Consider the following 15,974-nt stretch of genomic DNA (forward strand, 5'->3'; position numbering starts at 1 on the left):
GCTGCCACGGAGATCTGTACGCTATGGCTGCTCAGAGGGAACTGGGTTCGGTCACAGCGGCGGCCGATTTAAATACCCTCCGCCCGCGACGCGCTTCCTCCTTTGTCCGCGCCCCGCGCCACGGTCGCGCGGTGGAACAGATTGCGACGGCTAAGATGACGTCGGAGTGATGGCTCTGTCCGCCGTGGTAGTCACAACTAAACGTTTGCTCGATTTACTCTTGATTAACCCAATCGCTGGTTCCCAAATCTTGCTAAGATTATATCCACAGTATTGTTACTATTATATTATATATTGTTATTATATTACATACTATATATATATTGCATTACTATATTAGTATTATATTACTATATTTACTATTGTCTAGTATATATTACTATTGTATGTTGCTATTATTGAGATGATCTCATTTTTCTACAGTGCTTAATATAGTCAACAAAAAGTGAGTTGGTCAAGTAAATTCTTGATACGAGTCGACATTAATGACCTGTAACCATACTTATCTCTTTTAATGTTGTGGTCAGTTAGTTCTGTTGTATCATTATTGGCCGTACTCCTATCACCGTCTGGTCAGCAGCGGTTTCCTCACAGATGGGAATTATGAGGTAGTGCTGAAAAGTATTGACTCCGTATTTTTATGTGAAAACTCTTGAAGCTTTTTCAATAAGGCAAACGTTATTAACATTCTGCATCTTTATTCTTCATGTCTACATATTTGCAGTCCTCTGTCGCTAAAGGCCTCCGAATTTCAGTGTGTACAGCACGCTGTAATCGAGTTTCGAATTATAAGAGTTTGTCCACGACAATGTCAGATCACACAAGCGTTGCGACATCTCCAACAATCCAGTGCCTTGACTTCACTGTCATCGATTATGCTCCATACAGTCTCGACTGTTTCCAAAGTTTAAAGAACACCTTCGAGGACTTCAGTTTGATAGTGATGGAATGGTGCAAGCAGAGGTGAGGTCGTGGCTCCGTCAACAAAGTCCAACATTCTATAGTGACGGTATCAACAAACTGGTCTCTCGTTGGGAGAAATGTGTTCGTCGCCAGAGTGACTATGTTGAGAAATAAATATTTGTACACGAAGAACAAAGATGTAAAGTGTTAAAAACGTTTGTTTTATTTAAGAAGCTTTAAGAGTTTTTATGTAAAAATTCAGGGGTTGGCTATTTTCAGTATGTCCTCGTAGTTTGCCTCTCTCAGTGTACTATTTTCCATTATTATGAATAGCGTTGTGCTCTCCAGTTTGTCTAAAATGTACAGAATTATTATGCCTCTCTTCATTAAAATTCTTTAATCAAGGTGATGATAGACCTCATCGTCTGCCGCCTCTACCGCGATAATTACCGTTCATTTTGCGAACTTCCAATTTCAAAACATTTACATAGATCTGACCAGTTGTTTAACATTCTGGTCAGAGGGCATGTTAATGTGTATTTGGCTCTCACTCCTTCCACACATCCCAAATAGTCAATAAATTAATCTAGCTTATATGTATGCACTGAAAAAATTCTCTTCGGCCAATATCACAGCAGTTCATCTTACATTCCCATTATATTCATTTCCAGTATCCTCTTTCCTGTCAAATGCGATAGAAATGATGCCCACTTTCCTGTGAATTCTTAAACTGACTTAATTCTGATATTTTATCTTATTAATTATGACTGTTGTGATTTTTCCCATGGAATCTGGAATAGGCTCTAGCCTCTGAAATGTCTCTTGTATTATTGCTGTATGTTCAAAAATTCCATTAACAACAATGTAATTTGCTACATTGACATTAATTATTATATCAAATAATAAAGAGCAATTTTTTCTCCGTTGTAGGATGTAGTTAACTATACGATGTTGTTGTTGTTGTCTTCAGTCCTGAGACTGGTTTGATGCAGCTCTCCATGCTACTCTATCCTGTGCAAGCTTCTTCATCCCCCAGTACTTACTGCAGCCTATATCCTTCTGAATCTGCTTAGTGTATTCATCTCTTGGTCTCCCTCTACGATTTTTACCCTCCACGCTGCCCTCCAATGCTAAATTTGTGATCCCTTGATGCCTCAGAACATGTCCTACCAACCGATCCCTTCTTCTTGTCAAGTTGTGCCACAAACTCCTCCCCAATTCTATTCCATACCTCCTTATTAGTTATGTGATCTACCCATCTAATCTTCAGCATTCTTCTGTAGCACCGCATTTCGAAAGCTTCTATTCTCTTCTTGTCCAAACTATTTATCGTCCATTTTTCACTTCCATACATGGCTACACTCCATACAAACACTTTCAGAAACGACTTCCTGACACTTAAATCTATACCCGATGTTAACAAATTTCTCTTCTTCAGAAACGCTTTCCTTGCCATTGCCAGTCTACATTTTATATCCTCTCTACTTCGACCATCATCAGTTATTTTGCTCCCCAAATAGCAAAACTCCTTTACTACTTTAAGTGTCTCATTTCCTAATCTAATTCACTCAGCATCACCTGACTTAATCTGACTACATACCATTATCCTCGTTTTGCTTTTGTTGATGTTCATCTTATACCCTCCTTTCAAGACACTGTCCATTCCGTTCAACTGCTCTTCCAAGTCCCTTGCTGTCTCTGACAGAATTACAATGTCATCGGCGAACCTCAACGTTTTTATTTCTTCTCCATGGATTTTAATACCTATTCCGAATTTTTCTTTTGTTTCCTTTACTGCTTGCTCAATATACAGATTGAACAACATCGGGGACAGGCTACAACCCTGTATCACTCCCTTTCCAACCGCTGCTTCCCTTTCATGCCCCTCGACTATACGATAATCCATTAAATCTAATTTGTCTTTGGTTAAAATTTACGTTTATTTAAAAATCTCGAAAAGTATTAAAGAAAATTTCACCAAACATTCTAAAGCATATTTTTGTGTCAAAATACATATTTCTCCAAATTTTAGCATTTTATCTCTTTTCCCTGCGGCCTGTAAAGATTATGAAAACCATGTACTTTTGTGAAACCTGTTTTTCTCGAACTTAGAATTTCTTGCATCTACATCATTCTACGAGACTCTCTTTTTCTCCCTGTCTCTCTTTTTCTCCCTGTCCCTCTCTCTATTTCTCTCTGACTGTCTGTCTATCTGTCTGTTTCTCCCTCCCTCCCTCTCCTTCTCTCTCCCTCGTCACTGTTACCACCCAGTCAAAAGCACATGTTTCTCCACGAAAGGTCCTTTCAGAGATATTATCAAAGCGATTCCCTTGCCGTTCGTTTGGCACCAGTCCTTGAATGTGGGGCTCACCTGGAGGCTCAAACATGTAACAGCAAATATGCTCTTATTCAGTGCTATATGATAAATAAATCAAATAAAAGTTTCAGTTAATGGGAAAATTGTTTTTTCCCCACCTACCACAACTTTATGGTACAGCAGCAAATCATGAATTATGTCGAATGTAAAGTAATAACTGATGTTTGATTCAGCAGAAGTTATTCAATTAATAATTTCCAATTATCTTGTATTGCTAGATGTATTAGCTATATATTGAAGTGATACTGCGTGACACAGTCAGAGGGCACAGGAGAAGAGCATTGTGCATTAGTCTCGCTTAGTTCGCCGATTTTTCAGTTTCTTCTGCAGGTCGTATATCTTCAGAAGCACTAATTCACTATTGTATTTTGTCCTTATCCTAAGATGAATATGTGTCTATTTCTTGGTAATGTTTCTTTCTTATTTAAGTTTCTCAGTTTTGTCCTTTAAGATGTTGAGTTCGTTGCTAAAATAAGGGTAGTTTTTGCCTCAGCTTTGTTGGCTATGAAGACCGCTTGAAACGCATATACAGGTTTCTGCAGCAAAAAACATTGTGGTTATCTTTTCGTTCCAGAGAGCCTGCAGCGAGTGCTACAGGAGCTGAAGCCAGCAGCCGTGTTGTGCGAGCCACAGGCTACCAAGTCCGTTACAGATGCCAGGCCGGCTGGCTGCCCACTCCTGGTGTTGGGGACTGCCGAGGCGGTCCCTGATGCTCAACACCTGCTGATGAGCAGCGCCCAGGGGCTGCAGCGAGACAACACGGCCCCGGCAGTCGCACTTCTGTCGTCTGGGACCACAGGTCACCCCAAGGTCATCCGGATACCTCGCCGCAACTTGGCCCTTGTGATGCACTTACTAACGTAAGGCGAATAACCACACCTATTTAGCGTTTTAATAGTTGACAAATGTCTTAATAAGCTTATCATATATCACTCTGAATACTAGATTTGTGCAATAAATTAGGGGATTTAGTTGCGACTTCATAAATTATTTATATATAAACTTCTAATTCATTCTGCTACCCTAATTATAAAATATAGAGTGTGAGTCCACCCCATATGCCGCTGTAGGTGTTGATTTTAGCCTATGACTATGCCTATTTAGGCAAGCTGTTTTATATTTGTTCTGAAGAAGGCGTGGTTATCCACGCTGAAACCTAGGTCAGCACCAGGTAGTTTGTGCAATCGAGGCGGATTTTTCATAATTATCTCGTGAAATCGCAGTTACTTTCATTTTAATCTCAACGACTGTCGTTAATTTATACCATTATCTGTCACACCTGCTTCAGATTATTTTTCCTTACGTTTGTTGATGACTGGACTGAACATGGTGAATCGTTATAATTTTGTTGTCGGTCCAAAATATTTTCAACCGTTCAATAGCAATATTTTTTGTAATATCTTCTGTTTCCAACACGTATACCGTCTATGTCGCCATTTTTCGCAATTTGTATAAATATTTTCCGAAGTTTTGAAGAAGAGTGGATGTCATAAGTGGCACGTTAGTTATTTTTGGCTGTATTAACCAATAAATAACATAGTGTCCTGTCCTTATTGACAGTAATGTTGCTCTTGTGGTCACCAACACAGATGTAAATGTGGAACAGTACTAATGCTAGACGGAGTTTGAAACCGTGAAATTCGTCACACAGCGTTAATAAAATCATTTGTAACTGGTTACAGATGTCAATTCATTCCTTATACTCTCATTTATTACAATCAAAGTAGACTATGCTACAAACATCTGCTTCGAATCAAAATATTATTTGTTGCACTGTAACTAGTACAAAGGTCATTGCACTCAGTATGCATGACTGTATATGACGGCACAAAAATTTTCTACAGGTGTTCAATGGTATGTGGAACTGCTTTGCAGCCATATGAATATGTATCAAAAAATTTTGAACTTTTAGTCTGTTAGCTATCAGGCCATTCATTGAATTTTTCAGCTGCACTTTGAGAGAAATAAGTATAATGTAGCGGAATGCAGTGATATATGTGTTAAGCATTTATTGTCTATGGGACTCAAGACATGAGACAAAAGTTATACCATTAGTGAAGTGATTCAGAGTCATGCAAAGCGAAAATAATCAGTGAACTCTAATACAAAGAAATAGACCACGGTGAACTCAACATAATGACCTGCCTAGTGCAATGGCCCAGGAAATAGGAGTTTGGTAACCTGTCACATGGTTGCTGATGTTCAAGATTGTGATACTACCATTAATTCTAATTTTTTCCATTTACTTTATGGCTCGACTGACCTGAACTACGATATGTGTTCAATGGATGATGGCAGATTTGTCTTGCGTAAGCGATAGTGGCTGAGACGAATTTTGTTCACTTTAATTATGTGCACTGTGATGGTAAATGAAAAGCAACTGTCGGTTGTTGTGGTATACTGACATTATTTTAGTATCTCTTTTAAAAGTGCTAGTTTTTACAAAGAGAAAAAGAGAAATATTTGTGTTGCTGCACTTCCAAATAGTTGGAATGACTAAGTTGGGGATTTATCAGTCGTCGTCTGTGCTTTCAGTCGCAACGATGCCCCTTTCGGAGCAGTCGACACCCTGTTGTTCACAACCGGGTTCTTCTGGGTAAGTGGGACGATATTCACGCTCTGGAGCATGGACACTGGGATGAAATGCGTCGTGACGCCGGATTTTAGCCCTCAGACTGTACTTGACTACATCGAGAGATGCAAGGTTAGAAACCAACTGGTGAAACAGTTTCAAGTTCACATACAATTACTAGTATATAATGTGTAATACAATTACACTTCAGATTCCTTTTGACTCTTCTAGGTATTCTAGATGAAACGTAAGTATTCGACTATGTTCCTATTTTATTTTAAGTCCACAACAAATTTCACATTGGTCTGGCTCAACTTCTGAGGGAAATAGTTTCTAAAAGAAATGAAATACATTCGCTTAGGCACTACTCGTTATGTTACAAGCATGTTTATTACTATGTGAAGGCTTCCGATATGGCTCCCATGGATTCTTGTTATGTAACAAAACAGATATGTTGGATGCATGTTATTGAGGTTTGAATAAAATACACTGCCTGGCGAAAATGAAGCACCCAGAATGGGTGGAGAAAACTAAATGAAACTTAACAGGTTGAGAGGGTATATGATTTTGCTTCGGTGATTAGAAAATCGAATGAAATTTATAAAGCACTTAGCGGTATGAGCTCACTTATCAATATGACGTTATTTATTATTTAGCGTATGTTGAAAAAAACGTTCATAGTTGTTAATGATTGGCTTTATCCACCGTACAGTGGCATTGGCACGTTTTGCATATGACTCCTAATCAGCCTTTTCAAAATTCCATCTTGGTTTTGGAGCTGATTTCATAAGAGGGACTTGTATTCCAATGTGGACAATGACAGGTCTATGCTGGCTGCTTGATGGGTAACCTTTGCCCTTGTGGTCTCTACTAACAAAGAACAGATCTGGGTTGAAACCGCGTTGCCATCTAGACCAGAATGTGTGTCTCTCTTTAGCATCATATATTAATTGCAGGTCTTCAATGTCTGCCCACTCCAGTAGGGCTTGACCATTATCATCGTTTTCAGTATAGCCCCATAACTGTGATGGCTTTTGAAATCGCCCATTAAGAGGGTAGGGTATTTTGTTTCAGGGAGTGCTTCTTTTGGCCATTGGATGTTAGGAGGCTTATATACATTGACTATTGTGAGGTTACTTACTAGTGTTTCTATTAAAAATATGTTATCCAAAGAACTTATTTTTATTGGAGCCCAGTTATCAATGTCACTACGCACATATGTAGCAGATCCATAGCTTTCATGGTGAATAGCTCCAGCAACGGTGTATCCTCTTATGAGAGCTCTTTTCATGAGATCTGCCTCGTGGTTTACATGTGTTTCTTGGACCAGTATGACATGTGTATTGTTATCCCGTGCTAGTCTTGAGAGGATATTACATTTAGTCTTACTTATACCTTCTACGTTAATTTGCAGTACTCGGACTGATGGGCCGAGGTCTCTTGTCATTGGGTTTTGAGAAGACCCATTCATTTTATTATTTGCTTCCATTTGTACTTGTAAGCCGCAAGATGAGTTCACGCTCATAGTGCAGCGCCACGACAGTAGTAGACTTTTAGCAACCTTTCGGCACTGCCCGGGGTGTACCACTTGGAGGCAGTCTACTTTTACACCCCAATATGACGTTGCACCCTCTGGTCTTGATGAATGCAATGATTCGGTTGGAAAGGATATCGTAAAGCTGTCTTATGCTCCCCTGAGGCAATTTGGCTCACAGCTGTAGCAACTGGACTTTGATATTTTGGAATGTGGTACTGGGATATAGTTGACACTCGAGATGGTCTCACACATGTTCTTTCAGGGGCAGATCTGAGAATCTTGCGAGCCGCAGGAGTATCACAACATCATTCTGTTCCTAGAGACACATAACATGTGTGGACGAATATTGTCCTTTTGAAAAAATGGCACCACAGTACTGCTGCTTGAGAGGTGAGGAATCAGAATGCTCATGACTCACCTGAAGTCATACCCGCTGGCTCTTTAGACTATGACGTCAGTAGTACCGCTGTACCTTTCCTAAACACCGGGAGAATGGGAGCCGGCCGCGGTGGTCTCGCGGTTCTAGGCGCGCAGTCCGGAACCGCGCGACTGCTACGGTCGCAGGTTCGAATCCTGCCTCGGGCATGGATGTGTGTGATGTCCTTAGGTTAGTTAGGTTTAAGTAGTTCTAAGTTCTAGGGGACTGATGACCACAGCTGTTAAGTCCCATAGTGCTCAGAGCCATTTGAACCATTTTTTGAGAATGGGACCTCTGTCCAGGTCGACACAATACTCACCGACGATGGTCGTCCAGAGGAGCGCAAATCCTCGATTCATCTCTCAACACAATGCTTTCCAGTCGACATACCACTTGAGACAGTGCCTAATGGGTATTCTGCTGAGTAGAATCTCTAACCAGCATTCCGTACGAGGAAACCAATTGTCTTCACACGACATTGCTCGCACCTCAGTAATTAGGCTATGCACAGCTCTGTTTAAATGAACAGCTCGAAAACGTCGTAGGGTCGTGCTTCACACTTCTGCTTCCATACCCAGCAGCTAGCTCACTGCAAATAATTACCTACAGCCTGTGATTCTGCAGTCAAATAGTCCAAGCGTTTGCTAGAATTACGAATTAATAAAATAAATAGAAATATTAATTAAAAATTAAATAATTCATAAAAAGTTCTATTCTAACTTCTGAAATTGATGTAGACGACACCAGACATTTATGTCTGATAGTGTTTATACAAATGGATAGTAGTCCTACTATAACCACAGATCAAATAGTCATCCAAGACACACGAAAAACAGTCCATTTAGTGATCACAATACACGAAGTTTTGGTGAGCTCACGATAATTCAGAGTTCAGCATGACGATTTGTACATTAACAGACAAGAAACGACGAGTAGTAACTCATACTCTGTCTATTCTCAATTCCGTAATGCAAGCGGGAGAGTTAAATTTCAGCACTGGAAAACTGTCAGGCCTCGGGATAGAGTCCTAGAGTCCATTCAAAAGTTTGTGTATTGTAGCGGCCATTTAATAACCGGAATCTATCACCTACATAATCGAACAACACACATTACCACAGGCTTATCTGCATTTCACCAGATCGCAACGTAAAGTATCCTTAATCGCTCCATTGAGCGCATCATTTGAAAGGTGACTCTCTACTTGACTGCAACAAATCCCCGCCACTGTCTAACTCTCATTGGCTGAAGACTGTTTCCAAGAAAAACACATCGTTCTTACGTTCTACAGACATGATTTTTAGTCAGCTTAACCACTTCTGCACTAAACTTATATATTACAATAGCATTTAAATAAAGAAATATTATAAAGCTCCAGTCACACTCAGATCACTCACAATAAACATAAATAAAGGTTTCTTCATAAATAAATAAGCCAGCATTTTTGAGTAAGTGCTCTCACGTTAAATGACAATAAAATGCATTAAATATGGTTTAAACATTTACTTATGTCTATTTATGCTTGATAGAAGAGTCTTTTGGTACTCTCTAACACATGTGATTGACTGCTTCTTAAATTACCATGGTTTTTTTAATATCGATTGGCATCATATTTAAATAAAGCTCTGGGAAAAATAATATTCATTAAACAACCACACAAATAAGACAATATATTTGAGCTATTCATGCTGCAATTAGTGGCTGTATTGTTGTGAAGAATAGGATATGCTGACAAACGTTTGCATAATGAAAAGGATATAAATACATAATAGATCAGTAAATAAAATAGCAATATAGTGTGACGCTATCATCTGAGATATTGTTTGCTCAATTAAGTCTAATGTTCGTTGTGAAAATACTTAGTCACTGTAAAATATTAACTTTTGATATTTTCAAGATACTGAAAACATTATTCTTTCATTGAATGTGCCTCATTTTTCTTAGCTCGCAGCTGCATTCAGATTATGTAACTATGATTTACCATAGAATTTGTAAGAGTTGTGCCAAGAAGTCTGACTTACACTTCTGTACTTCTGAAGTATCGTCTATTCTTTGGATAAGCGAGCAACTGCTGTCAAAATTCCCTGTTCTGGGTTTTACCCATTTTCGGGCACATTTACTCTCCCTCGTACCTTGGCTGACTTTTACTAGTCACGACTGCTTGGACAGTCACACCGATAGCCTTGGGCCCTGAGGCCACTGGCTAGCATTTAGGCACACAGCAAATTCACCTCACCTCTTTCTAGTTCTAGGCAGCTGAATAACTCGCCTGCATACGTGTAACGTTACACGCTGCAAATCTATCCATTTGTCTTGTAGTGATACAACAGCCTACACATGGGACGGTAATTGCCGAGTCCGGCTGCTGTGAGTCTTCTATCAACGGTGCTGTACAACACTGAATGGTACAGGTAGTCCATTACGTGTCCTCGGATTTCCGGCGCAGATGTGGATGGGTTACAATGCGCTTGGTGCACAACGGGATGATCCTGCCTTTCAATGGCCAGATATGGCCTATTCTAATCTTGACTTGACATTCCCATGCATTGGACACTGGGCCACTAACACACCCGAATGCCGCCAAATCTGGGTATTGCATGATTCGACCAGCTGGCCAGATGGAGACCAACAATGAGGCTCGTCTCAAGCTTTGTCAGTTGCTGACAACACTTTCTCACATGATTATGAACATCACAGGGTCTTTCACCATGACAATTTAACGTTTGACGCTATTAACACCCCTTATATACCTATGTGGTCGTCGTTCTATCTGTCGCAGAGAACTGCAACTCTGCTCATTTACAATCCACCAACGATGTGTTAGTGTATGAAGTTACACCGACAATCAGTCTCGTATCCCGCGTGCTTCACTTTTTTCTGTCAGGCAGTGTATAATCAAAATGTGTCCGTTTCTTTTACGTACTAGATTCACAATTACAGTGTTGGTACCGTCCACATGAATATCGTGGCTTGATAAGAACGGCGTCCCCTGTTGTGTCAAGAGACGTGATTTTTGGCTCAAGTGCAGGGAAAGGGTCACGATCATGCAATATGTCATTATTCACGCATTCCCAGCTCGCAGCATACTTCTGACACCTGTAACTTGCGACCCGAGCCGAGAAGGAAATACTAAAAATCTTTCAGATTACATAATGTACAAAATGGCGTGAGTCATTAGTGAATCGTAGTTTCAGATTACATAGAACATCCGTCGATCGACGAGAGAGAAAACTATATTGACGTTTTCATGACAAAAGTTTGACTATAAAATATTTTTCTCTCACGCTGTAACTTAGTATTGAGAACACGAAGTATTATCTTTGGAATTAACTGGCTTGAATAAAAGCTCCATGACAGCGAAATTTGAAATTAAAGGTGCGCCAAAATCTGTTCTCACTGGCCAATCGTACCTCGTCAAGATAAAACAAGCAGGTTCTATGTAATAAATATAAGTAATCATTATCTCAATTACATGCCCAGATCAGATCGCGACGAAGCGGCTAAAAACTAACGGCTTGATCCGTAAAATGAACCATTAAAACATGAGGCTGAGATTAAGTTGAGGAAGCAAAATACAATGAATTTCTTTTTATTTACAAAAAGAAGCGAGAAGGAGGCCATAAGAACTTCAAGCAAGAGAAAATGAAACATGGGACAATAAATAACAGATGTTCTCTCTTTTAGAGATAAAAATTAAACCAGCAGCACTATCACGATTCAAGTCTAAACACTATGCGAGTTCTTTTCTTGTCATAAAAGTATTCTTTTTTCCTCAATAAAACATATAAAACATGATTGTTTATTCAAGATGAGTTATACAGTCTAAGAAAGAATTAAATCACTGTGACGCTCCACACCCCAAATGATTTGCGATTCAGTTGATGTAATTGTTGTGTGTGTGTCTGCAAAGGGGATTTTTGTTGATGAATCACCTAAGAACTATTTAATAGTTCGCATTAATGCTGTACGTGAATAAAAACAATAACCAAAATCGTAATTCGATAGAAATAATAATTAATCTAAGAATTTCGAGTGCATAGAGGGCGCGTTAGGTCCGTGGTCATCTCATTACCAACAAAATACCAATCATACACTTACGTAACTCTTGGTTCTAAACTGATTTAATTTGAATTCGTGGTAGTTTGAAGCCGATTTATCTCCTGCCACGACGAATCAGCGAGCGATCTGAATCAAATTAATGATAAAAATAACAGAAATTATATTATTTAGCAATTTAGGCATACGTAACAGAAAGTGGTGCTTTTGCCACAACTAAAGAGCTACCCCATGCGTTGGTGTGTAGTAATCCAACCCTTTGTAGGGCATGTTGCGAATTGCAGGATGCTGAGGTGGCAGTATTACAATGGCTGACATTGGAATTTCATGAGTGGCGACCCACTTGTACGACAGTCGTTGCCCAAGTTTCGATTAGGATCAGTTGGAGTCGTTTCCAGCCGTTAGCTCACACTGCGACAGCACAGCTCACACCGCATCAAACTGTAGAGATGGCGGTCACGGCGGAAGTTTCATGCTTTGAGAGATAAAAGTAATTAGTGACTCTGAACAGAAAACTTCGTACGGATATATGCTCTATTCGAAATGGTTTCCGAGATACAACATGTTTAACATGCTTACAACATATCGCAGTAATGAAGAGGAAGTTGAGGTGAACAATCTCACAGAGAACACTTGTGGGCTATCAAGTTGGAAAACTACCTCAAATCAGCCTACAAAAACTTCCTAAGCTAGAGAAAAACGAATACCACATTTTTACAGGAAACTGAATGTAGTGTAATTACTGCGGCTCGATTTCGCTGGACGGTGAGGTTTTTGAGTTATTCAACAGAGACGTACAATGGTGATATTAAAAGTGTTTTCTCTCGGAAACCATTCTCAGTAGGGTATATATCCATATTTACTACTTCGTGCAGAATCACTAATACTACCACCCTTGAAGCATGTACCTTTCCTCCTGGCTCACCCTGCATATTACATGAGAAAGATCTTTGTAGAAGTATGGAAGGTCCTTGTGAGCGGATGGGCTACAGTTCGTTTATCAATAGGTATCCCTTCTCCTCAGTTTATTTAGCACATTAGGATCGGCATGGAGAGCATGTTGTTCAGATCTATTCATATTTTTATCGATTAATCGTCTTACGAGGTTCATTCAAGTTCTAAGGCCTCCGATTTTTTTTCTAATTAACTACTCACCCGAAATCGATGAAACTGGCGTTACTTCTCGACGTAATCACCCTGCAGACGTACACATTTTTCACAACGCTGACGCCATGATTCCATGGCAGCGGCGAAGGCTTCTTTAGGAGTCTGTTTTGACCACTGGAAAATCGCTGAGACAATAGCAGCACGGCTGGTGAATGTGTGGCCACGGAGAGTGTCTTTCATTGTTGGAAAAAGCCAAAAGTCACTAGGAGCCAGGTCAGGTGAGTAGGGAGCATGAGGAATCACTTCAAAGTTGTTGTCACGAAGAAACTGTTGCGTAACGTTAGCTCGATGTGCGGATGCGTTGTCTTGGTGAAACAGCACACGCGCAGCCCTTCCCAGACGTTTTTGTTGTAGTGCAGGAAGGAATTTGTTCTTCAAAACATTTTCGTAGGATGCACCTGTTACCATAGTGCCCTTTGGAACGCAATGGGTAAGGATTACGCCCTCGCTGTCCCAGAACATGGACACCATCATTTTTTCAGCACTGGCGGTTACCCGAAATATTTTTGGTGGTGGTGAATCTGTGTGCTTCCATTGAGCTGACTGGCGCTTTGTTTCTGGATTGAAAAATGGCATCCACGTCTCATCCATTGTCACAACCGACTAAAAGAAAGTCGCATTCATGTTGTCATTGCGCGTCAACATTGCTTGGCAACATGCCACATGGGCAGCCATATGGTCGTCCGTCAGCATTCGTGGCACCCACCTGGATGACACTTTTCGCATTTTCAGGTCGTCATGCAGGATTGTGTGCACAGAACCCACAGAAATGCCAACTCTGGAGGCGATCTGTCCAACAGTCATTCGGCGATCCCCCAAATCAATTCTCTCCACTTTCGCGATCATGTCGTCAGACCGGCTTGTGCGAGCCCGAGGTTGTTTCGGTTTGTTATCACACGATGTTCTGCCTTCGTTAAACTGTCGCACCCACGAACGCACTTTCAACACATCCATAACGCCATCACCACATGTCTTCTTCAACTGTCGATGAATGTCAATTGGTTTCACACCACGCAAATTCAGAAAACGAATGATTGCACGCTGTTAAAGTAAGGAAAACGTCGCCATTTTAAGTATTTAAAACAGTTCTCATTCTCGCCGCTGGCGGTAAAATTCCATCTGCTGTACGGTGCTGCCATCTCTGGGACGTATTGACAATGAACACAGCCTCATTTTAAAACAATGTGCATGTTTCTATCTCTTTCCAGTCCGGAGAAAAAAAATCGGAGGCCTTAGAACTTGAAAGCACCTCGTATATTGCAATTATCGATTCTCTATGTTCGATTCAGCTTTAGTTTCATTAATGGAAATCTTTTCCCTGAAGTTGTCAATTTTTTTTTATTTTTTCTTCTTTGAGATTGAAGGAGGAAAGCCTAGCTTCCTTCCCTTCCACTTGTAATCTATATAGCTATATTTATACTGTGCACGTCATCCGGGTTGGATACCATTTTTCTCATTTTACCAGAAATCGCACAGTATTTCTCCAGTTAACGTGCACCTCAAGTCTGTGTAAGTATTTTAGCTTCATCAGGTTTTCATTCATTTAGTGAGAGTTTTCCGGAACATTAGGACTCAATCAGAAATATTCTGTTGCTAAATGCTAAGCAATCAAATTTTATCTTAATGTTATTTTTCGCAGTTCTGCTTCAGATAAACGCTCTTTCAATCAATTAATTGTATCAAAACTGTAGTCCATTGACTCCATAGGTCCAAATTTATTGGTATACAGTTACTGTCGTCTGTAGATCCACATACGTCAGTTGAAGGAATTACGTCATATCCTATATTCTTGGAAGTATGGAGAAAGTATCTGTCTAACAGAACTGATATCGTCATTTGATCAGAGGATGAGACAAATTGAAAGATTTTACTTAATAATGAACATTAAGTGTTAATATCAGTTGCTGTTAAATTCCACAACTCTTCAGAATCTACCATCTTCATCAATCACAAAAATTCGCTCTACTGAGATGCATCAGTGATAAAGATCTTCACGCTAGACAAGACTATAAGCTACTGTTTCGAAACTAGAATGGATTAGGCGAACCGATAAGAGGCAATTTGCCACAACTCACAACTGAAATGATTAACTCACAACTGAAATGATTAACTCACAACTGAAATGATTAACTAACTAAGGCCGGCCGCGATGGTCTAGCGGTTCTAGGCGCTCAGTCCGGAACGCGCGACCGCTACGGTCGCAGGTTCGAATCCTGCCTCGGACATGGATGTGTGTGATGTCCTCAGGTTAGTTAGGATTAAGTTGTTCTAAGTTCTAGGGGACTTATGACCACAGATGTTGAGTCCCATAGTGCTCAGAGCCAATAACTAACTAAATTAAATTTTTATAAAAAAACTGCCGAATCATGGAAAATAAATAGCAGTATACATTGTTCGTTGTAATCTTTAGAAATCATATATTAATACAAAACATATTAAACAGGTTACTAAGACTACCTTCCTTTATTCAACTATGTCTTCCTTTCAGGAAGTTGATATGAAACAAAAAAAAAAATTGGCAAATATAACAGAGCGGGCAGTACAGTAAGTGGAACATTAAAAAACAAATGAGGCTGAAATTGTATATAACAATGACAATTTCAGGGGGCATGAATGCAGCTGACACAACGGTTCTTACTAAAAGTAAACTCCGTCCGGACGGGCCTTGGAGGCCCAACGGTTACCGACCGACCGCCGTGTCATCCTCAGACCACAGGTCACTGGATGCGGATATGGGGGGACATGTCAATCAAATAGCTCCCCAATTGGCCTCACAAGAGCTGAGTGCACCCTGCCTGCCAGCAGCGCTCAGCAGACTAGACGGTCACACATCCCAGCCTGACAGTACTTGAACCTCGGTGATCTGATGGAAACCCGTGTTACCACTGCGGGAAGGCCGTTGGCACGTGGGTTCTAACAGAGAAAATGTAGAAAACTGAATGAAGGT

The 15,974-nt window shown here is 40.2% G+C and overlaps 1 protein-coding gene across 1 annotated transcript in view; it reads left to right on the forward strand.

Annotated features, from left to right (window-relative positions):
• The window catches only part of LOC126095478 (uncharacterized), a 105,014-nt gene that overhangs the window by 29,321 nt on the left and 59,719 nt on the right, over positions 1-15,974 (forward strand). The window contains exons 3-4 of the mRNA XM_049910269.1: positions 3,855-4,140; positions 5,816-5,984. Of these exons, the coding sequence (XP_049766226.1) occupies positions 3,855-4,140; positions 5,816-5,984 (455 nt within the window). The remainder of the gene's footprint in view (positions 1-3,854; positions 4,141-5,815; positions 5,985-15,974) is intronic.

Source organism: Schistocerca cancellata, chromosome 8 (assembly GCF_023864275.1).
Source record: "Schistocerca cancellata isolate TAMUIC-IGC-003103 chromosome 8, iqSchCanc2.1, whole genome shotgun sequence".
Taxonomy (NCBI): Eukaryota; Metazoa; Arthropoda; class Insecta; order Orthoptera; family Acrididae; genus Schistocerca; species Schistocerca cancellata.